Source organism: Rhopalosiphum padi, chromosome 1, assembly GCF_020882245.1.
Source record: "Rhopalosiphum padi isolate XX-2018 chromosome 1, ASM2088224v1, whole genome shotgun sequence".
NCBI classification, from domain to species: domain Eukaryota; kingdom Metazoa; phylum Arthropoda; class Insecta; order Hemiptera; family Aphididae; genus Rhopalosiphum; species Rhopalosiphum padi.
In genome coordinates this window covers 83,084,375-83,107,559 of record NC_083597.1, presented here as the reverse complement: position 1 = coordinate 83,107,559, position 23,185 = coordinate 83,084,375, and the positions used below count along the sequence as shown (strand labels likewise).

At 27.8% G+C, this 23,185-nt stretch overlaps 4 protein-coding genes across 5 annotated transcripts; 1 reads left to right on the top strand and 3 right to left on the bottom strand.

Moving 5' to 3' along the window:
• Nucleotides 1–1,956: 1,956 nt before the first annotated feature.
• Nucleotides 1,957–5,533, bottom strand: LOC132932171 (uncharacterized). 2 transcript variants are annotated; one of them, XM_060998412.1, is made up of 2 exons: nt 5,257–5,533; nt 1,957–3,557 (listed from the first exon to the last, which is right to left on the bottom strand). In XM_060998412.1, exons 1-2 carry the CDS (start codon nt 5,308–5,310, stop codon nt 2,991–2,993), a joined length of 621 nt encoding a protein of 206 aa, XP_060854395.1. In that variant the 5' UTR covers nt 5,311–5,533; the 3' UTR covers nt 1,957–2,990. The 2 variants fall into 2 exon arrangements, with proteins under 2 accessions (XP_060854395.1, XP_060854396.1); XM_060998413.1 differs by having other exon boundaries at nt 1,957–3,551.
• Nucleotides 5,534–5,618: 85 nt separating this feature from the next.
• Nucleotides 5,619–11,091, bottom strand: LOC132918288 (putative uncharacterized protein DDB_G0282133). The gene is made up of 2 exons (XM_060979451.1): nt 10,570–11,091; nt 5,619–9,401 (listed from the first exon to the last, which is right to left on the bottom strand). Exons 1-2 carry the CDS (start codon nt 10,615–10,617, stop codon nt 6,051–6,053), a joined length of 3,399 nt encoding a protein of 1,132 aa, XP_060835434.1. The 5' UTR covers nt 10,618–11,091; the 3' UTR covers nt 5,619–6,050.
• Nucleotides 11,092–11,823: 732 nt separating this feature from the next.
• LOC132932182 (uncharacterized protein DDB_G0287625-like) lies at nt 11,824–14,742 on the bottom strand. The gene is made up of 2 exons (XM_060998429.1): nt 14,493–14,742; nt 11,824–12,966 (listed from the first exon to the last, which is right to left on the bottom strand). Exons 1-2 carry the CDS (start codon nt 14,559–14,561, stop codon nt 12,067–12,069), a joined length of 969 nt encoding a protein of 322 aa, XP_060854412.1. The 5' UTR covers nt 14,562–14,742; the 3' UTR covers nt 11,824–12,066.
• A 6,761-nt stretch (nt 14,743–21,503) lies between these two features.
• On the top strand, nt 21,504–23,185 carry LOC132917394 (uncharacterized). Its single transcript, XM_060978113.1, has 4 exons — nt 21,504–21,663; nt 22,087–22,266; nt 22,352–22,564; nt 23,007–23,185. Exons 1-4 carry the CDS (start codon nt 21,616–21,618, stop codon nt 23,046–23,048), a joined length of 483 nt encoding a protein of 160 aa, XP_060834096.1. The 5' UTR covers nt 21,504–21,615; the 3' UTR covers nt 23,049–23,185.

Sequence of the window (23,185 nt, the reverse complement as noted above, 5' to 3'; positions counted from 1 at the left end):
TTATAATATATGATACTATGCCACTATATTGTCATTGAATTTTCGAAAACTGTATCATTAACTTATTATAATCAAAAATTACAAAAATATGTTTTGTATATTTAATATTTATAGATACGTCTTAACACTAATTTAATATTTTTCATATAAAGGCCAAAGAGTAAAAATTAAAAAATTATTTTTAACCCATTAGTCAATATTTTTAAATCATACGTCAACGATTTGGCTTTTGATTATGACCTTTCATTTTTTTTTTAATTTGTAGGTATTATTATTATATTATCATTTAATCATTTCGCGCATTGCATACATTATCATGCATTACAAGTGCATTTTTTATATGGATAATATTTTTTAGCCTATCCGCAGCAAGTATAGCCACGTGTACTGTATGTTTGTAATGAACATATTAGTATATTTTTATGTTTTAATCATACTAATTAATATTAGGAACATTTACGTTAACATAAAATTATGCGTTTTGTCGATTAGTGTTTCCTGGAATGGTTGTAAAAAAAAAATGTAAATAATGTGGAAATTTTTACGATAACGATATTATATAATATTCAATTAACCTAATAATCACGTAATAATCTATAATACATTAATTACCTAACTAGCAAAAAGGGCCATACAAATTTCGCGACTCGTGAGTCGTGGAGTGATCTCATTTTTCCGCAATATAATATTATTATAAAATATCATACTTACATAGGTACGATGTTTTGTGGTAAAACAAAATTTCTTAACAAACACCTTTGCATAATATTAACTATGATAGATAATTAAAATATTATAATGTTATTACCTACATTATTGCACTAATTTATTGTTCGATATACTAATCAGTTTCATTATATCGTTACAGACGTTTATATTTATTTTTAATTTTACGCATATACTATATTAAAAAATTACTCATTTTATTTTGTTGTATTTCACATTATTGTAATAATATGTAATTTATCAATTGAATTTTTTTTAGAGACTGCTGATAGTACGCGATATAATAATATTATAATTTATTAATCATACTTAAGACCACACCATTTATTATCGTGTAGAACTTCGAACGTTACTATTATACGTTGGTATTTTAATTACACTATTTATACTTAAAGGTATATATCATTATTCATAACATATTATAATAGGTATGACTATAAACATATTACAGCCAATGATGAGTCGACGAGTATTACTTATTATATGTTTTAAATTTGGCGATGTTACCGAGGCCGGCCCTATTGCTTCTATTATGTTTGTCCCTTATTCAAATAAGTACATACCCAATTGAATATAAAATATTTAACCCTCAGATTTATGTATATTATAGTTTGTTTTTTTTCTAAGGCCTTTTACAGATGGTTTACAAGTGGTTACTAGTATTCACCCATCCCCCCAAACTTATACTAAAGATCTATATTTTTATTTTGCATATTTTCATAAAAAATACGAAAATTGCTTATTATAATATATATATTTAAATTTTAAACGAAAGCAATGCAAAAAGAATCATTTAAATTTCAAAAACTTAGTGATTTTGTTTTTGACAAAAAAAATATAAAAATACTATGGATTTATTTGAAAGAAAAATTAATAAAAATGATTTAGCATGTCATAAAAGTAACTTTATTCAATATCTGTTTTATAATAAATTATTAGATGCTTCTCTTACACTTATAATGTTTGGTTTGATAAATATTGGTAAATAAATTGTTTATTTTATTGTATCTTTATGTAATTTCATATTTTATAACATGCGAAAATCAAATTACGGCGCTTCCGAGCGTTTGCTATGTGCGCTGTTGCCGAGTTGGAATTAAAAGAAAAAAAGTTTAATCTTCGTGGATTAATCATTTAAAAGTATGGAATATGGATGTAATTTTAATTTAGAAAAATGTAATCCACATTAATTAGAAATATGCACGAAGAAAAAGTTCAAAAACACTTGGATTTGGGTCTTTACTCGATTATGTTTTATTTTCAAACAGTAAGGTATTAGGTAATATGAATAAGCTAGTAAAATGTATACGATGTATAATATTACAATTGTAAACAATTTTAAATGGGAAACAATGGCACAAACCGAGTTAGTATAAAAAAACCTGAAACTACGAGTATAATAACAATGTGACAACTATACATATACCAGTGTACAATTATAATAATATGATGTATTTATATATATAATAATAATATACTGACTTAAATTAAATGTGCATCGTGGTTTATTATAAAGTAAGCATGACGTATCGAACAAACATCGGCGAGATGTTGATTGTTTTTTCTGTCGAACGTTTTTTTCAACATACCTATACAATATTATAATATAGTAAATATTAAATGCGCTGGTAGTCCGCGCGAATTAGTACAATAACTTGTTCATTACAAATATTAAAATATGCATACTTTCGTCTCGACCTTCGAGCCGAAAATTAAATAAATAAACGCAAACAGCGTAAACACATTTTGTACACATTATGTATACGAACAAATCTTCATCGAACAAAAGTTGGAATTTGAATACAATTTTAAAAGATAAATTATAAAGTTTCGTTCGCGTTGTAAATCGACTACAGCAGCGAAACAACCTTGGGTATTCCTATTATCGTAGTCATATATGTTTACACGATAGAAGTTACATTAAAAATTAACATAATCTTTTTGTTTTACTAAGCCATTTATAATAATGTATAATATACTAATATGTTATGTATAAAGTTGCCATCAAATACACTAAACTAAAACGTACGTTAATAATATAACCACGTACACATACATTAATTTTAAATATAATCAAAAATTACGAGTATATTATTATATCGTCGCAACATTAGCGTTTGCGAGGGTCGAGGGCGGAAGAGTGTGCATTTTTCGTAAGCCCACACGAGTATATACAATATGTAATATAATATAAGAAAGGCCGATGAAACCAATTGCAATATGACCGGTTCATTATGCTCACCCACATCCGTCGCCGAGTTTCGTTACCACGTTCCTGGGATGCGGTCGTGGCTTTCCGGCTGCACAGTCGTCGTCTTCGCGGCCCGGGCTTCGTCGGATTTGCCTTTGGACTTTTTGAGTATCGCTTGGGGTGTCAGCTGAACCGTTTGGAGCACGCTGACGATGAAATCCGAAAAGGGACGATAGTCGTCGGGCCGCGTCACCGGGCCGGAACCTGCAGAAGCGGCAGCGACAGCCGCGTCGGATTTATGTTGCTGGATGGAGTATCCCAGCCGACGCCCGCCACTATCGCCACTTTTACCACCGCCGCCCTTGCCACTACTTGTACCGCTTCCAGAACTCGCACCATCGTCCACGTAATCGGCTGACGGCACGCTTCCGCTATCGTCGTCATCGTCGTAGTCGTCGTCGTGTGGCTTGACCCATTTCCCGTCGTGACCGATGACTGCCGCGGGATATTCGGGCATGAAGCCGTCGTCGTACCGGTGTCGGCTGATTATCCGCTCGGGACCAGCTTCCACGCTGGGGTTGAACGTCTGGAAAATTGACTTGATCACCGTGTCTAGACAACAGTTGCACCGGCACTGCAGCTTCGTCGTCCGAGAAGAGAAAAAAAATTGAGAAATCCCGCAAACCCCCACAATTGTTTTATTATAATATAATAATAATACCTATATTTATGTTATTTTAAATGAAACCTGTAGGTACATAATATTAAAGAAATATCAATGACTAAAATATATTCGACCTCGATATTCAATCAAAATATGTTCGTGCAATTTTAAATAAATGTATTAATTATTTTTACGTTTATAAAGTATTAGCTAATTCTGCACGGCGTTACTCGTGACAAATCAAATGCCCATGGTTTTATAGACCTTCTAAAATTCAATATGTAAATCACTACACAGATTCTTAACACACGTCTATTCGGGTTATTTTGACCTAATACAAAATACAGGTCTAAAATGTTATATCCAATCGCTATTTTTGTTAGTTGACTACCTATATTCAACATATTTTGTTTGTTGAAAAATAAAAAAGTAAGTAATAAAAAATAGCCCATGACACTACAGAATAGATGTTGATGAATTTATAGACAATAGTTTTATGAAAAGCGGTCAAAACAGCTAGAATTGTGAGTTTGTATGAGATTCATTCGTTTTAGACTTTTGAATAATACCTATAGATATATCTATTAATTATAGATCCTACATGACAAAAATGAAAAATGAAAAAAATTGCAAGACATATATATCAAATTTTAGAACCACGAATGCGATAGACTTGGAGGCTTGGCTGCGGATCACAAACTGAAACTTTATTTTTTAATTTCATTATTACGTAGTGGACGCAGTAATTGCAAAAAGTCAAAAAACGAATAAGAATTTACGAATACTTTTAGTGTACAAAACTCAGTGATTAATATGAAGAATGAAGATACTGATTTTTGGTGTAGGTACATTTCGGTAGTTTCTGCGTTTTATTTTAGCAACTATGAAGATTTTAAGCACTTTACAAAAATATGTAAATTGTAGAGACAACGTTTTAAATTCGAACTTTAAGATATCTATTCAATTACTTTTTACTGCATTTAACCATATAGTAAAAACTAAAAACAAATGCCTAATGTTTAAAATTAACAATATGTACCTACGCTATATATTAAAATTTCATTTCTGACCAATTTGGTTGTTACTGTACATTTGCCACTAAAATATATTATATAATATTATGTATAACATGTTATACTGATTTGGTTTATAGACAGTCTGCGTGTGTATGGCGCTGCAGGAAGTGGACTTTGAAACAATGAAACGTCTTGAAGTTATTGCTTATGTTATATTCTTATCATTGAACTATTGTTGAAAACTCGTCGAGACTCATTATTTTGGCACTGTGGTGGCCTCTTAAATGATTTTTAATAATCAAAGTTGGAACTAGAAAATTAATAGCAGTACCTAGTACCTACTTAATGAAGTATACTGCCAAATTCATTTGATATAAATTATGAATATATATAAACATGTAGATAGTAGATACATATATTACTACCTGTACTTTGCTTATTTATGCAGCGTATTAATATTTAATTTAACGAATGGCTTATAGAAAATATACAGTTTTTTTGTGGTACTAATAAAATTAAAAATAGTAAAATTAAAATAATGTCCATTCAAAGAAAACGCCACGATATATAGGTACTATTTTTATCGAATTGATTGGAAATTAATGAATAAACCTACGCAAATATGATTATTTATATTATTATTATGCGGTAGTACTCACGGGCAAATAAGGTATCATCAGAGCGCAGAGTGCGAACATCATGTGCACTTTCATGGTTATTCACATGTCACATCCGTGATCCAACAGGGTATTTAAACGTCAACTATATTATATTCGTCAGTATTAAACGTTTTTTTGTCTACCTGAAGTTTACACCTATTTAATTTAAAAAAAAAAATGTAATGTTTATAAAATATTCGACGAACGCGCACATATGCGTTGTAGGTACGTATATCAAACGTCAATAACCTTCATAGAGATTTCCTTGTTTAGGATACTTTTTCGTGACTCGTAAACACTAAAAGAAAAATGCAATATATACGAAATAATATAATTTATTTTACAACAGATACAGTTGTACATTTAATTATCTAATCATAAAATATTATTACGTAATTTAGTAATTATGCATATTTAATATTTATATTACTTATACCTATGTCCTATACTAATAATAATTAAGTACTATTTTTCTATATTATACTGCATTTAAGATTAAACGTGGAATTGTATAATTTAATTATTGCACACAGAAAACAGGAATTCCGTTATTATTGCGAGTGAAATATGTGAACCTTGAACGGGGAGAACAAATTTCAGTATATTACGTCAGGATTTAGAGATTTTGACAACGAACAACGGGGTTAGGGTCTAAATTTATAAAATAGTAAAAAAAAATAAACAATATTAAAAATTGAACTGTAACGAAATAAAATTAAAAACTAATAACAGATCGTGACGGTCGGTGTATTAGTAAATTCGTAGTTATTTGTATTATTCGCATCGTCGGGGATTTAGTACACGATGATGTTTACGATTTTAGTAGCATTATTCGTCACGGAACCGTTATTCGGAGTTTTAATGGTTTCGGTATATACCGGAGTGGATTGAGTTGGTTCCGCCACCCCAGTCGTCGTAATGTTGTACACCTCAGCTGACTCATCATCGTTGATTCCGGTATTCGTTTCGGGAATCGTGTCAGGATTTTCCGTTGGTCCGACGTCGTCTGCGTCGGATGCTATTGTCGTTTCTGGAGTATGTATAATCGTTTCCGCGGTATTGATGACGCTGGGAGCTTCGTTACTTCCGGTATAAGTATCATCGTCTGTTCCACTCGAGTTTGCCGAATTTGTATTTTCCCTATAATTTGGCGCACTTGCTGTTTTATTTATAGTTTCTGTTGGACTTTGATAATCGTTGGTATTGGTTACTGGTGTTTCGTCAGTTTCAATCACTGGATTATATCCGTCTTGAGCATTTTCAGTTGCTACTTCAGTATGGTTCGGATCAGTAATAATTTCGTCTCTAATTCCCGTAGTTACGGTATCGTGGTCAGTGCGGTCGGGTTCATATTTTTCGTCCGTATCAATATTATTCAAACCAGTCATATTTGCAGTAATATTTGGTGCATTATTCACAGTTGTCGTGTTTTTAGTTTCAGTTTGGTTATTGTCATCTTTAGTTATTGGTATTGTATTACTTTCAATAACTGGATTAGAACTATTTTGATTATTTTTTGGATTAGAAGTAGTGTTATTAATAGTTTCCGGAGTTCCGGTATCGCTGTTAGTATTATTAGGTTTATATTTTTCGTCCGTATTAGTATCATTCGAACCAGTCACATTTGCAGTAATATTTGGTGCATTATTCACAGTTGTCGTGTTTTTAGTTTCAGTTTGGTTATTGTCATCTTTAGTTATAGGTATTGTATTATTTTCAATAACTGGATTAGAACTATTTTGATTATTTTTTGGATTAGGAGAAGTGTTATTTCCGGTTTCCGTAGTTCCGGTACCGTCGTTAATTGTACTAGGTTCGCATGTCTTGCCTGTGTTAGTAGTATTTGAACTAGTCGTATTTTTCGTATAGTCTGGATTTATTGTTGTGTTTTTAGTTTCTGTTTGGTTTTGATTGCAGTCATTTACTGTAGGTACTTCATTGTATCCAGTAATTGGATCAGAACTATTTTGATGATTGTTTGAATTAATAGTAGTGTTGTTTCTAATTTCTGTAGTGACAGTATTGTTTTTATCTGTATTAGTATTATTTGAACAAACCGCATTTTCTGTAGGGGTTTGTGTAATTACTGTTGTATTTTTAATTTCGGTTTGGTTTTTGTCGGTGTTTTTTGTTATAGGTATTTCATTGTCTCCAATTACTGGACTACAATCGTTTTGTTGATTATTTGTATGATTTTCTGTACAATCTGAGGTTATAGTAGCGTTATTTTCATTTTCAATAGTTGTGTTGTTAATTTTTCCACATGCATTAGGATTGGTAGTAGTATTCGTAAGTTCCGTGTTGTTCTGGGTAACCGTGGTTATAATTACAGTTTCTGTTTGATTTTTGTTGTTATTTGTGGTAGGGTTTTTGTTACATTCAGTAATAGTTTGATTTTTTGTCGATTCATTCAAATTCGAAGTGTTCTTTAAATCCGGCGTATTTTTAACGTCAATCATACTGTTTGTTTCATTATTTTTAAAAATTGGTTTGCAATCACATTCGAAATAAGTTTTTAAATTATTGGTGCAATTATTACTCGGCAAATTTGTAGTGTTTATCATATTAGAGATATTCATTTTATTTATTAGAATTGGTGAATAATCACATTCGTTTTGCGATATGATATTTGCTAAATCTCGTACATTGGCCGGCTTGTCGTTTATGTCGTATATCAAAGGTTTTTTATTGTCGAGTACATTTGTAATTTTTATTTCATGTGTCCCCGACGAACTGGTTAGTATTATTCGTATACTGTCGTTCGAATCCAAGCCTGTCGTTTTTTCCATCGCCGAAATGGGACCGAAAACGGTGAGTTGCTTATCGGACGGCTTATCGTCTGTCCGCCGTTTGTCTTTATTTATCGCGTGAATCGAATATCCGGAATAGCACCCGTCGTCGACCTTATTCGATTTGTCACAGCAGACTTTCCCATCCGGTTGTGTGCTAGTAGCACTATTCATACACTTTGGATCCCAACCGAACACGGGCGGATTAAACCGTTTGTACTTACCGTCGCTTCTGTCGTCGTGAATATGCACTGCAAAAACGATATCGTTGAAATGCGACAACAGAATATTTTTGGACTGGCCCACGTCCACCACTACTTTTTCGGGATCGTAGTCGTATAATTCCGTTGACTCATTTACGTCACTCTTGACGAACGGCATGCGTTTCCCGTTCGGAAACACGAAAATTATCATTGTCGGTGTCTTCAGGGCGTCGATCACTTGTCGTATGGTCTGTACGTCCACCAGTTTACCGTCGCGCCATTTGATCTGCCGAACCCTTGGCACAACAGCTGTCGTCGGCCTTTGGAAATGTTCCGTGTCCACAGCGTAATACAACGAAAACGGCACTACGATCCCCGCGTGCGTGATGACGAATGTCGATGGTATCATTTCCGGTAAATCGTCCGCTATGAGCGAACGGTATAACGAATACTTTCCGTTAACGACGTTGGGCACCAACAGCGTTTCCGAACCGGAAGTTATGCTGCTCACTATGTTCCGGTAGTCGTCAATTTCCACTTGCGTACCGTTGGCTAGCGTGACGTAGTTGGTCAAGTCAACCCCCGACGGTTGCGACGAGTCCTCTAGATCACCGCAACCGTAATACCGCAACGTTTCTTGGAACTGTTTGTACGTCATGTTTTTGTGGTCGAGTATGATTCGGATATCGGATTTTTGGTCTTCTGACAGATAAGGACTGATGGTCTTGAATTTTAAGTACGGCATAACTATACCACTCGGTAGCTCGACCATGATTTTGGTCAACACCATGCAGATGTCTTGGTTGTTGGGCGGTACATCATCATCGTCCTGCAGACCATCGTAGTTCACTGTGATTTCGCCTTGAGGCGTCAGTACGATTGGACAAGATTTTCTAAATCCGTATAGAGATTGTTCCAAACCACCGCGTCCCCCTTTGTAATTAATTGTTACTGGCGCATTGTTTGTGAATATTATTGGTGAACGATCGCCTTTCATAATATTTTCATTCCATTCGTTTGGGTATTGGCGTTTGTCGACGTACACTTTTCGTCGCTGCTGTTCTGTAGGATCGTACGTACGTTGATACGTCTGTTGACGAATCGGATTATCATTTACAGAATATTTTTCCGGTATATAAGTTCTGCATTTTACCTGAAATATGTAATTAAAGTGTATACTTTAATATTACCGTCGTAATTATTGAAACAAAAATAGTGCAATACGTGTATCTATGATAATGCCATTGATTCGTTCAACTATCTTATAAGTATTTTGATTTTATAATATACAAATTACGTTTTATTGCAAAATTCTTATCTCATTAAGTTTTGCTAAAAATATTACAGATGACAAAGTATTCTACATACTTGTACAAGTAATCGTATTACATGTTTGAAAATATTTTTATGTTATAAAAAAGAAAATTATCCATCAACAATAACCTAGGTTTCTTAATTTTCAAGAAATATTATGCATTACTAAAATTATTTAAACACTTCTTAGTTCTTACTGTATAATATATATATCAATTAAAATTAGGTACTATAAATTATATTCGTATGTCGTTATAAATTTATAAAAAACGAAATAACAAGGATAAAATATTCAAAGCATCATAATGATCACGAAAATCTCAATGTTAAATATATATATATATATACAGAGATTATCTACCTTCTAAACGCAAGCTTGTGTTGAAGGTAGAGAACAACATTTTACTTAATACAAATAATAATTGAATAATAATATTAGGTATAGGTTAACAAAAAGAGAAAACAAAAAACAAAAGAAAAAAAATTTACATAATATATGATTACTTGTGAACATATAAATTGTTAATTATTATTTAATTTATAATCCATAATAATAGCATTTGAAATTTCAGATTTTTCAGAATTTATATTTTTTAAATATATTTTAAGTAAGTATTTCAATAAATTAAATATTGTTTAGTTTGTTTTTTTTTTTAATAACTGTCAATAACTTCATAACATCATTTAATTAATTAACATAATTGTACTGATCTATTTATAACTTTTTATCAAATGTAATAAACTAATAACTCTGGCTGAAATCGGTACATTTGTACACATGATTTTATAATATGATGTTACATAATTGTATTACTTTTAGGCTTTTAGCAGGGTCTAATCGTCTACAACAGTAGTATGTGAAGAGGGAACATATTATCAAAATTTATGAGTTATTCTGTCTTATCCGAATTATCCTTTTATGATGAGTTAGTGATAACTTATGTACTTAAAACTGTAATTACATATTTTATACAATACTAATAAATTAAAAACAATCGTACGCTTACTTGTTCTAATAATAACGTGGTCGTCAGCATTATCAACTGAAAAATCATGATAACTTTGAAAGTTCTAAGACACTTCAAAAGTTCGTCAAACTGTACCAATAATTGTAACACGATTCGCTGTATAATAGCTGAGTACTGTGCGCTATGTACTGTTCTCAGAACTACGACTTCTTGTGCATGGATGGCCTAGCCTATTTGAATAGGTACTCATAGTGGACACAGCTTATATGTAATATTATGTATGTTATATCTTGTCTTTGCAAAGCCATTTACAATCAATTACGTGTTATTATCGTAAAAACGTTTCCTTAACCGATACGAAGAGATGTTGTACATATTATTTATTTTATTATGTAGTATATAAGTATATATTATTATATGTGTTTGATCGATCGTTTGGTTTAAATGTGACACGCGGAAACCGACGATAATAAATAATAACGCTACAAAAAAAACTTAATTTACTTATTTTACATTTTAGTTGCCGATAAAAAATTTATATTGTACCAATATATTGTCCATCATATCGATATCGTATCTGAACGCGTATCTGTATGTCGTCATCGATCGCTGCTCTTAAGATAATCGAATTTTAATTTCGAGTTAACAAAATAAATCTCATAAATATATATACGTATTTTTATATTTTGTATTTTTATTAATCACTGATAAAAATATGCATACTACGACAACATTGTTATTGTATGATATTACGACGTAAAATATAAATTTAGGTTATTTATCACGGACTTAAAACTCAATCAATAATAATCAATAATATATTAGATTTTCGTAGTATATTTTATAGAACGTAATATATATTTATAGTAATTACTTTTATATTAGTTATGTATACTTATACTTACAATACATTAACTCTACAATATAAAGATTAGAAAGACGACAATATTTATTTATCGGAAATCTAGATAAGTAACGAAAATAATTATCTTATACCTAAACGTCCTAATAATATTGTATTTTTTTTGCTAAAGACCTATAGTAAAAAATAATCCTTAAATAATCTAGAAATAAGAAAACAAAAACTGAACTCATAATGAAAATACTAAACAGTATAGGTTTTAATTATATTTTATTTACTAAGAAACAATCTTATAATCTTAAACTACATATATTATATTATTATTATCTAATACATTATACAAATAAGTAATGACTTATTAAGAAATAAAATACACATAATACTTATATATTATATCAATATATCATAATATCATATTAGTTCTAATAAAAACATATAGTACACTGACTACAGCATAAACTATTATTTTTACATTCAATAAATCTTAATAATACTGAATATTAAGTTAATATTGCATTATACGAATAAATACAATATACTAATTATCAATACATAATATACATTTTTTTTGTTAATTTTTGAACGTAAGTCTATGTATATTGATCCGAGATTATTTCTTACAATTAAAACAGCCATAAGCAAGTTCGTTGTCAGTATTTTAATGAAATATTTTATCACTCTACATCAACTATTGGGGTTGGAGAGTCATTAATCGTTGTGTCGTCTTCGGTGGAAAGTTCGTCGTTTAATTGTACCGTTGGATTTATTCTACTGTTCGCTAGAGATGATTTGTTCAATATTCCGTTTGAATTTATAAATAGTTTTAATTTAATGTCATTTTCGATCAATAATATTAAGTTGTTACGGGTGTCGCTAGATTTGAATGCATTTTGTTGTTCGTTCTCGTGGTTTTTAATACTTTTATTCAATGAAAAATCGCGTTCGATAATAATACTACGACTTGACTTGTCTTTAGAATTATTGTCAAATGGTGACATGCGTGGATTTGGTGCTGATTTTAATATCGGGTCATTTTTGTTATTGTCTTTGCCATCGTCATCGTCATCTGTTTGAGCTTCATGTTCGTTTTTACTATTTTCTATAGCAGTAGTCTCGGTTGATTCGTTTTCATTTTTAAAACCGGTAGTATGGTCTTCATTAGAATTTCTTCTTTCGGTCGTCGGTAATATATCCTCTACAATGGTTTTACGTTTCTCTTTTTCATTGCCTTTACCATTACCAGGTAAAGAATGTGTAGGCGCGTGATCAATGATTGTACTTTTTTGGGTAGTGGCCCGTGGTCTCTCAGACGTTTTTTTCGGATTATCTACAGGACTAATAACCATTTTACTGGAACTGTTTTCAGATTTTAATATTCCCGGTGGTAGATGTATCACCGTAGAAGAATTTTTATTACCGAGAGTACTCATCTTAGAAAATTGGTCCATATCATTTGGATAAATATATTTATACATATTACCATGAATATCCTTTAGGATCAAGAAACTAGGTTCATTTTTCGTATAATGAAAATTATTTGAAGTATTTGATATATTTTTATTCAATCCACGCACCTTAAAAATTTAAAATTACAATAAATAATTATGATTTTAAATGATAAGCGGAGCAATAAATGTATTGAATTTAAAATGATGCTTTTTATGTGTAAAAATGCTTAGATTTTTTACTTTGAAAATTCTTTAGGAGATAAAAATTGAAAATTCAAATACTTTTAAAAATAACTAGAAAAAACAAAAAAAAAATTGGAAAACTTAAACTTAGACATTTTTAACAAAATCAATTTTCTTACTTTGTTGTGAATCAAAAATGAAAATTCATGGATATTGGACATTTTCCGCACCATTTTTTTTTAATTGCCTTTTTTTTTATACATGCATGATATAATTATTTCAGAATATTTTGAATGTTTTTGAACTATTTATTGACATTTGAAATACAAGGTTCCTCGTAAGTTTTTATTACAGTTTTTTAAAAATATCAAAGATATTACTTAATCTCATACACAAAAAAAAATTACATACTCTTCATTGTAAAATTAACATTACTCCGCTCAGATCTAAAAATTCCATATTATGATATATATATATATATATATAGGTACTTATATAATATAGTTATAATTGTTATTTTGTGCATACATAAGCTATAACTACATAAAAAGTTAAAAATATATATTTAAAATATTTAAGTAACTTTACAGTCAATGTTTGTTTTAGTGACATTTAGAATAATATTATACTCTGTTTCGTGTTTTTACCTCTAAACATTCTTAATAATTTTTGATAGATAATAATAAAAATTTGTAATAATCTAACTAGAAATAATAATTGTTGTTACTATCTTTTATGTTCTAATTATGTCTATTATTGGGATTTTTAAGAAATGTATTAATAAAAACCGTTAAATTTAATGAAAAATCAATATAATAATAACTCGGGGAAGGAATGTTTAGATATCACGTGTACATCTTCATTGAGTAGATCTTGTAATGTAAATTAAATTTGTTTTTTATGATAAATCTTTATATAAAAAACGATTCGAGAGTCTATTTCTAAGGATATTTTATGATTTATTTATATTATTATAATATATTAGTACCTAATATGGTAGGTTGAATTAATTTATATAAGTCATCAATACTAACATATTGTATAATGATTTCTTTATAGTTGTACAATACATGACAATATTACATATTTAATTCTTAATAGGTATTTAAAATTGAAAATTTTCTATATTCTTATATTCTTAACTAAATATAAAATGATTTGCTAATTTTTGTAATTGTACTAAATTGTTGTCCAAATTTGTATTTCAAACACAAAAAAAGAGCTAAAAAAAATATATTTTAGGAAATTTTCTTGACCTTATATATTTTCTATTGAAATTATTATATAATTCTGAATTAATATTGAAATTATAGTTTTAAAGAATGCCTCATATTCGTTTATTTTTGTAGATGATTTAATGATTTAATCTTGTTTATATATTTAAGAATTATTTAATAGAACAAAATCCTTTTCCCTTTAATCATGTTTAACTAATGTAAGAACTTATTATTATTATCAATTATATTTACCTGTGAAACAGCGGAAATCATTAAAATTGTATTTAACACAAAGCAAAACATCGTAATTTTAAAAAACATTAAGATTATAAGCACAACGTTATTCTGCAACAAAATAAATGAATTATGTTTCAACACTTTGAACTCTACCTGTACCAATGAATATAGATACAATACACACAAACTATTATAAAACGGGCTTCTTTATATGAGCACTATTTGTGTATTTAGTATTAGAAAAATTAACTTATTATATGGGTAGTGAGAAAAACAATACCCAATTTGTAAAACGCAAAACATTAAAACGTGACAAATTAATATTATTATTTATTTTTATAATAACGATGGATCCATAATAGGATTCAGTAGCGATGTTTTTTTGTTTAGTATCCATCCTAAAAGCTTTTATAAAATCATAATGAATACAAAATTGTTTAAGAAACATTAAACTCCCTAGATTAGTCATATAATATATAATTATGAATAAACCTTCAATTTATGTCAGACAATATTTATGATAAACACGATTCACCATTATTATTTGTCATTCCTTTTATTTTATTTAGGTATATTATGTGAATTGTGATTTTATAATAAATCTTAGGTAATCTATAGTTATAATATCATATTATTGATACTATTAGATTATATTTAACATTTGTGAAATAATTAAACTACTAGTTTGAATTGTCAGTACAATATGTATAATAAAAAAAAAAATGGATTTTTAAATATTAAAATTTATCACAATATACCATATTATTATACTATACAGTAAAAATCGTGAGAATATGCTAGTAACATGAAAAAACATTAAAAATTAAAAATAAGGCAATCGTAAAAAATAATGTACCTACACAACAAAATCGTTTTTTTAATAATTATTAATTTCTAGATATTTTATGCAAAACAAATAATATTTTTTCTTTTAATGAAATTGCTTAACAAGATTATGCTAAACAATAAAGTTCACTTCCTATTAACAGCGATAAAATTGATATTAGTTTATTTATCGAGAAAAGATTAGGATCGTAATCGACAATATATATTAAGTGTTATACAATTTTCTATTCACAAAACATTATTTTACATCTTTATTAAAATTCAAAATTGGTGTAAAATTGTATTTCATTTCAATAATATGCGATAAATATCAAATGTTGTTGAAATATACAAAATGAACTGTTCTCATTACCTTGAAACTATTACAATTCGTAAAGATTGCTGAAAAATTTTTTTTAAAAGTATGGATAATGTATAAAAATCTATGCTTTAATAATTATATTATAATAAATTAAGGTCTTAAAAATAAATTGATTATCAGTTATTTATTATGTAATTTTTCTTCTCTGCTCATTCCAAAAATAGGTACATGGTGTAAATCATCATATATATAATATATGCAAAATATAGGACAATATTGTGAATTTCTTTAAACTAACAATATAAAATATTTATTGTGTCGACGGATATGGCACGATTGAATCTTTGTTTCTCAAATAGTTACATAATAGTTAAGTTTTCTCATAGTAAAGTTTTTAATTCTCATTCCACTCCTCTACCTTAATTTATATATTATATTCTTATATTTTTCGTCCAGATATTTTAAACAGTTGTCAATCATAATATTCATAACTAAAATAAAATTATTACTACAATAGAGCCTCGATTATTTCTTTATGACCGCTAAATCAAGACGATGACGATTAATTGAATTAAACGGATAGAATAAATAAATGACGTAATTATTTTAAAAATTTTCATTTAGAGACATTAATTTCATTCCATAAGTATGTAGGTATTTTATTATTGCAGTATTACATACACAATAAATGATAACAATATATTATTGTGATTATTTTTGCTAATTTTGGCGTATCGTAATATCATTGTGTTTTGTATCTATTTTATCAATATTCCATCTCAACGTTATGCCAATTGAGGACGTATAAGTTATATACAGTACCCGTAACAGAAGTTGACAGATAATCGTTATATTTTATTGTGTTTATAATTGAGAATTATTATAATTAACTAAAATTATTATAGCTAGGTAATAATTGTCAAAATCACTTTTGTGTAACTGACAACATTTTTATCGAACCGATTTCTTAGTTATTGGTGTTTTGTGCAACACACCGTAATACATAATACCATGAGTATGCAATATTGTAATGTATACGATATTATTGTGAGCTTTGATCCGGTAGTCGGGACAACTGTTATAAATTATGTTGATTAATAAAAAAAACATGACGTCTTATTAATACTTGCAGGATGCATATATTATATTGTCTGCTTTGTAGGTACAAGTAAATACACCTTCATAATATTTACGGTTTGTTCTTACATCATTGTTTATCCCGACGACAAACATGAAATTTGAACGCACGATAATTTACATTAGACCGTTTACTCATTACTTAACAACGCAATGCACATTGATATATTAATTTATTGTTGTACATCATCATGGACATAATATTAACACGTCGTCTGCGATTGTGATTCTATGCCAAACGATCAAGGTCTACAGATAAAAATACGATAAAACAAAACAAATATCTTCTCAAATAAGAAGATAACGTACATCAAATCAATGACATAAATATATACATATAGTTTAATCGGAACATTACAGTTAATGGCATAATGCATAATCCGTATAATCTCCATATACGACACGTTTTCGTTCATGTCATTTTTTGGAAAAAAAGCATATACACAATACCCCTTACAGTAGCTAAATGTTTACATAATTTTGACAACATATAAATATAATAAATTTGGTGGACATGAAAAAAATTTATATTTACATTTTAACGTTCTATTAAGGTTTCATCCTGTATATTATACCCATCCATTTTGTCAGTAAATTTATTTCTTATAACTAATAATTGTTATATAAAGCCATAAAGGAGGCTCTATAGTTATACGATCTCTCGTAAATTTGGTATGTTGATGTCACGGATACACCACATTTTAAAAATTTTCAACAACCTCCACATGAATTATAATTTTAATATATGGTTTATGTCTTATTTAAATGTCCACAGAACATTGAAAGTATTTTAAGTTGAAATTTCAGGGAAGATCGGGTTTATTAAAAATGTCTACAGTTTCTCAAAAAAAAACTTTTTGTTAATTGTTATCATATAGTAATTTTTTTAAATAATTTATAACCGGGCATATTATTTAGGCCAATTATTTTAAAGGTAGTCAATTATTTTTTCGAAAATTCTTAAAGTTTTTGGAAATATTTTTTTATTCGTAATTACAAGTTTTAAAAAAAAATTATAATAGGTTATAATTATAAAGCAATGATTTTTAATTTTACGTTCAGTAGAATGTTTTTTTTTTAATGTTAATACATAAAAACTAAATTTCAAACGAGTAAGTCATTAATTAATTATAAATTATAAATATTAAAGTTTAGATTAATATCTACAGTGACTTTTGTAAAAATCAATACTTTTTGAGATAAAGAGTGTTAAATTTAAAAAAAAAATCACCCAGTTCATTATTATGTATTATTAATGATCTTATAAAAATACAAAATGTATTGAATGTTTGAAATACAATCTTTGTTATTATTAATTAATATAAAACTCTGACTGTACCAACATGAATTGTATGTTTAGTTAAAACACTTTTTCAGGACTACATTATATTCCAATTCTTTATTGTTATGTATTTCAGTGTAATAGTTATACATCTATAAAATATTAAAATAATATAACTATTTTCTTGTATATCTGAGGTTTAAATGACAAATTATCAAAATTTTAATTTAGCAATTAAAATATAAAATAACATGATGTTTTTAATATTGTCACGTACTCACGTATAGTTTTTGTTATTTTCATTATAAAAAAACCAAAGTTTTTGTTTATTGCTTGATATTTTATATCCGTTTTACTTATATATTATTATAAACATATAATAATTGTGTTAAATATTCGAGGTTTTGATGATACTTGAATCCTAGAAGCATATCTCGAAAAGTCAAACTTAAGAGGATTTTTAATTTTAAATTTCGGCATAATTTGTATTTTTTTAACCATCGTTTTATACTAGTTAATGTGTTATCCATGACACGCCACATATTTAAAATAAATCAAATTTTTTTTAAAAATATTGTATTTTATTCTTTAAATAATGGTTATCAGTTTATAAACCAAGTCTCGAGATGGAATATTATACTATATTTTATTAATATTTAATACCTGTATCAAATGCTTGATTAAATATTTTTGATTGATCTACAGTCTACACGCTTTACAATCAATTATAAAAAACTGATAAATCGAATCAAGAAAAATACTTGCTATATTATATAATGTATAAAACAAATAAAATTGTCTTTAAGCATAATTATTATATATACATTTAAACAAAGAATCACTAACCACTCGTTGAAGTAAAACATTCAGGTGTAAAAATGTGTGCAAGGCAATTTTTGTATAAAATGTTTTTTGAAACACAACCTAAAATATCTAGTGCCTACATTTTTGAATTATCGCTGAAACTTTCAAAAAAATATAAATATATTGCGTTAAATCTATGAATACATATATTAAATAATGTAATCATTAAACGAGATATTAACCCCAATAAAGTGTTGTAAAATTATATAGTTATGCTATAATAAAATTGTAAATAACGATGATATTTCAATATGTATAATATTATATAAAACGAAATAGTGAAGTACATATTAAGATTCCTACTTTCAAAATGTAATTTAACTAAATTTAACTATCCTAGTCTGTATAACAATTAAGTCTGTAAAATGTATAAGCATTTCCTGTTACATATTTTTATTTCTCAGAATTTCGTGGTCATCGACCTTTATGCATTTGATTAGTTCCCAAAGACGAAAGTATTATCAGTTACGTTTATAAGTCGGTTCAGCAACACCGATAATATGAATGAGAAAATAAAATAAATAGTACCATGGAATTTATGGATATGATTTATTCTATTGAATGGTCTTAGTTTTAATATAAAAAGTATTGATGTTCAAAAATGGATAATGATATTCATAGTGTAATTAATAGTAATTACTGATTAGGAATGTGCCAAATACAGAGTTAATTTTTAATTTTTAATTTAGATAACCTTAAGAGTTATACCTACTTGTTACGTGCAATACATAAAATAATAGAATGTTTCTAGTGGCTCTTTAAAAAAAAAAAAACCAAAAGTTTTATGTATAAAATTAATATATTAAAATTAATTAAGTAGATAAAATAGTAATAAAAAAAAACACACACACATTGTATAATCAATATACATTCATCACTCCGTTCAGAATCTAAAACGAATGAAAAATTATCACCCATTTTTATATTATACATCACAATGTGGGTATGAATTTAAATTTATGTAAATTTTTTTTAAGGATTAAGACAAGTAAAACTCGATTTACTCAAAATTACCTCGGGATTGATTCAAAACGTATTTATTTCGCAGTTTTCCCATCATTTTTAATCTTAATAATATATACTAAAATATATATATTATAATCTATAAGTTTAGAAGTATCAATGCATTTATATTTGTATTCGTTGGAGACATTTTGCTGCTAGACGATATAATTCCAAAAAAAAAAAACAATAATAATTACAATTTTAAAAATGAATTTGTTCAATACTTCAATATATTTAATTCAATTTAAATATTATTGTATTCAAATTAATACACTGTTAAATTATTGTAAAGAATATAGTATACACCTTAATATTATACATGAGATTAAAAAATTGTTAATAACGATTCATTAATTAAACTTATAAATATAATTTTTATTACTCAAAAATTAACAAATAAGTATTTAGTATTAAAGCAAATAAAATAAATTCTTATTTTTCCAAATAAATAAAATTATTAAGTTAAAAAATGTTGATATGTTTGTAACAATTAATAATTGAGTTTAGTAACAAAAAGAATTGTTTGATAATATTTATAATGTTAACGTTAAAAAAATTATAATGCGACATTTTTGTTAATTTGACAGGCACTAAATGGTTTTTTTTCAAAAATAAATAATTTTAAAGCGGGTTCAACCCAAAAATCTTCGAGTAACAACCATCGATCCATCAATATTGATGTATAATTATTCCATTCTTCTGAAGTGTTATTATAGTTTGCATCGTTCAATATTACAGTAATAAAATTAAAATTGATATTCTTAGAGACGAACATAAAATAAGCCAACTCGGATAAAACATTGACCTGCGTGACTTGGAAACTAATAATAAAAACTATGTCGGATTTTAAAATTACTCGGAAATAACATTGAGAATGTAAAAACAACAATGATTAAGATATTATTATGTTTTTAAATAAAATTTAAAAATTAATTATAAAAATATTTATTTTATTTATAATAGGATTAGGATGCCGCGCCGTTTAGGTAAGTACTAGTTAGTAGTTATTGAGTAAACACTATAAAGACAATAATTTAAAAATATTATAATGAACAGTATATTGACTAACAAGTCTATTAGCAAACAACGATGCAATACAGCTCAAGTTCCATCCTGTAATACATCCCGAAGAAAAAGTGACCTTAAACAGAAAACAGTTTGTTGATCAATGGACGCACAATATAATATATATATATATATATATATATATATGCACGTATTAAATCACCTCTAAAACCAATTAACATAGTTACAAAGTGCACTGTGTCTTATTATTTTAATTTTGCGCCGGTTTTATAGGCGATTTCTAAATAGAGCGTATACAACACTCAAAACTAGGCTTAAAACCGAAAAAATATAAACGCGAAGAATACACGATGATATTATGGCATTATGTTGACGTCAGCTTTTTACAAGTTTACCTCATCACCCGTGCCCGTTAATTTTTTAACCGATTTATGAAATGAGTGAAGAAATTATTATTACTCGGAAAGAACGTTGCACCGAAGTTCAAGCAGGCAATATAGCAATATTGGATCATAGTACATTATCAGTAACTAATAATGGCGCGCCGAGTCGGGGGACACGGCTATTATCGCCTATATAAGCCGGCCGATTAGTTTTGATTGATCAGTGCATGAATTTGCTTGCTGAATAAAACTATATTATTATTATTATCGTTGTAATCAAAAAACGCCATCAACATGAATGGGAAAATCGTCTTGTGTTTCGCGGTCGTCTTCGTTGGACAGGTTAGAATTTGTTTAAGCTAGAGACAGCTATATTAAATTATTTATAATATATAACCTTTTAAGTTATTTAAAAGTTATTATTGATCGAAATTTTAACACGTACTCAATATTTGGTTATACGTATTTCTATAACAATGTAAGAGTGATCAATTACGATAAATGGAAAGAATAATTGTATTCAATTCTGAGTTATTTATTTAATTTATGATTTTATTGTCAAACCCGTTCATTTCGAGGGTAAAATATTAATTATCCACATTCACACATTATATTTCAATATGCGTGTGTTATATGTTTACGAATTTATGTAGTTATTTTAAATTTAAACATTACGGTTCTCAATTTCTGATTTTAACATTTACTTTTAGTTTGTTAATTATTGCTAACTGATGAAATGTATTTAACCGTTTAAATTACTTTTAGGCCTTATCAGCTGCAACTGGTCCCGCAATTGATGTCGAAGACTTAAAAAAAATTGGTGAACAATTCACACAATCTGCTTTATCTGTTTCCAATCACATTTTGGGACTCTACCCAAACTCTGCTGATGCCCAAAAATCCATCGACAAAGTTAAGTCTTTGATCACCAAAGGAATTACAGACGTAAGAATGAATAATTTAAATCGTATTTCGTTGTTTTATTTAATTTAAATATATTCATAATTTCGTATTAAATTTACTCACACAGGTTGAGACCGAAGCCAATAAAATGAAGGACATCGTTCGCAAAAATGCTGACCCAAAATTGGTTGAAAAATACGATGATTTAGAAAAGGAATTCAAAAAACAAATCAATGATGCCAAAGCCATATTTGATGACAAAGTCGGCAAGCCAATCAACGAAAAGTATGATGTAAAGAAACTTTCCGAATCAATCCTCAAATCCACCAAAGAATTAGAAGTAAGTTTACATCTATAAACTTAATATTATGTCCACAAACATAATCTAACAAATAATAATACACAATACATAACAGTATTATACATACATGAAACAATTTATTGATATTTAAAGTTTTATTTTTAATTAATAATTCGTTTCGTTTTTCAATGATTGATCGATTAACTTATCGTTAATATTCATTTTTAAAATTGAAACAGTTGTAGACATTATTGATACAATTGTTTACGTTGATGTAACTTAACTTATTCTTACAAGACGTATACTGACTATGAAGAATTTGACGTTAAAATAACTATTTAAATGAATAATTGTCAAAAATATGTTGAATATTACTATCATTTATCAATAATTATGTTTTATTATAAAATCCTTTATATAATATTTTAAATATATTTTGAAATATGAATCTTTAACATTAATTATTGATTTAATGTTTTAGACTACCGTAAACAAAGCCATCGACGGACTCAAGAAGCAATGATCATTTTATAATGCCACATGCAACTAATCCAATTATATTATTATGCATTTTATATTTTTGTTAATTAAATTATTTTTCTTTATATAATCCATTTATATTCATGATTTTTTTTTAAATAAAAGATGCCTGAGTTAATA

What these genes read in the sequence shown, in the direction of transcription:
- LOC132932171 (XM_060998412.1), bottom strand. Translation starts at nt 5,310, where the DNA reads ATGAAAGTGCACATGATGTTCGCACTCTGCGCTCTGATGATACCTTAT. An exon ending in TGATGATACCTTATTTGCCC is followed by an intron (nt 3,558 to 5,256) that starts GTGAGTACTACC and finishes CGGACGACGAAG; the next exon opens with CTGCAGTGCCGGTGCAACTG.
- LOC132917394 (XM_060978113.1), top strand. Translation starts at nt 21,616, where the DNA reads ATGAATGGGAAAATCGTCTTGTGTTTCGCGGTCGTCTTCGTTGGACAG. An exon ending in TCACCAAAGGAATTACAGAC is followed by an intron (nt 22,267 to 22,351) that starts GTAAGAATGAAT and finishes TTACTCACACAG; the next exon opens with GTTGAGACCGAAGCCAATAA. An exon ending in AATCCACCAAAGAATTAGAA is followed by an intron (nt 22,565 to 23,006) that starts GTAAGTTTACAT and finishes TTAATGTTTTAG; the next exon opens with ACTACCGTAAACAAAGCCAT.
- LOC132932182 (XM_060998429.1), bottom strand. Translation starts at nt 14,561, where the DNA reads ATGTTTTTTAAAATTACGATGTTTTGCTTTGTGTTAAATACAATTTTA. An exon ending in TGATTTCCGCTGTTTCACAG is followed by an intron (nt 12,967 to 14,492) that starts GTAAATATAATT and finishes TAAATTTTTAAG; the next exon opens with GTGCGTGGATTGAATAAAAA.
- LOC132918288 (XM_060979451.1), bottom strand. Translation starts at nt 10,617, where the DNA reads ATGATTTTTCAGTTGATAATGCTGACGACCACGTTATTATTAGAACAA. An exon ending in CCACGTTATTATTAGAACAA is followed by an intron (nt 9,402 to 10,569) that starts GTAAGCGTACGA and finishes TACATATTTCAG; the next exon opens with GTAAAATGCAGAACTTATAT.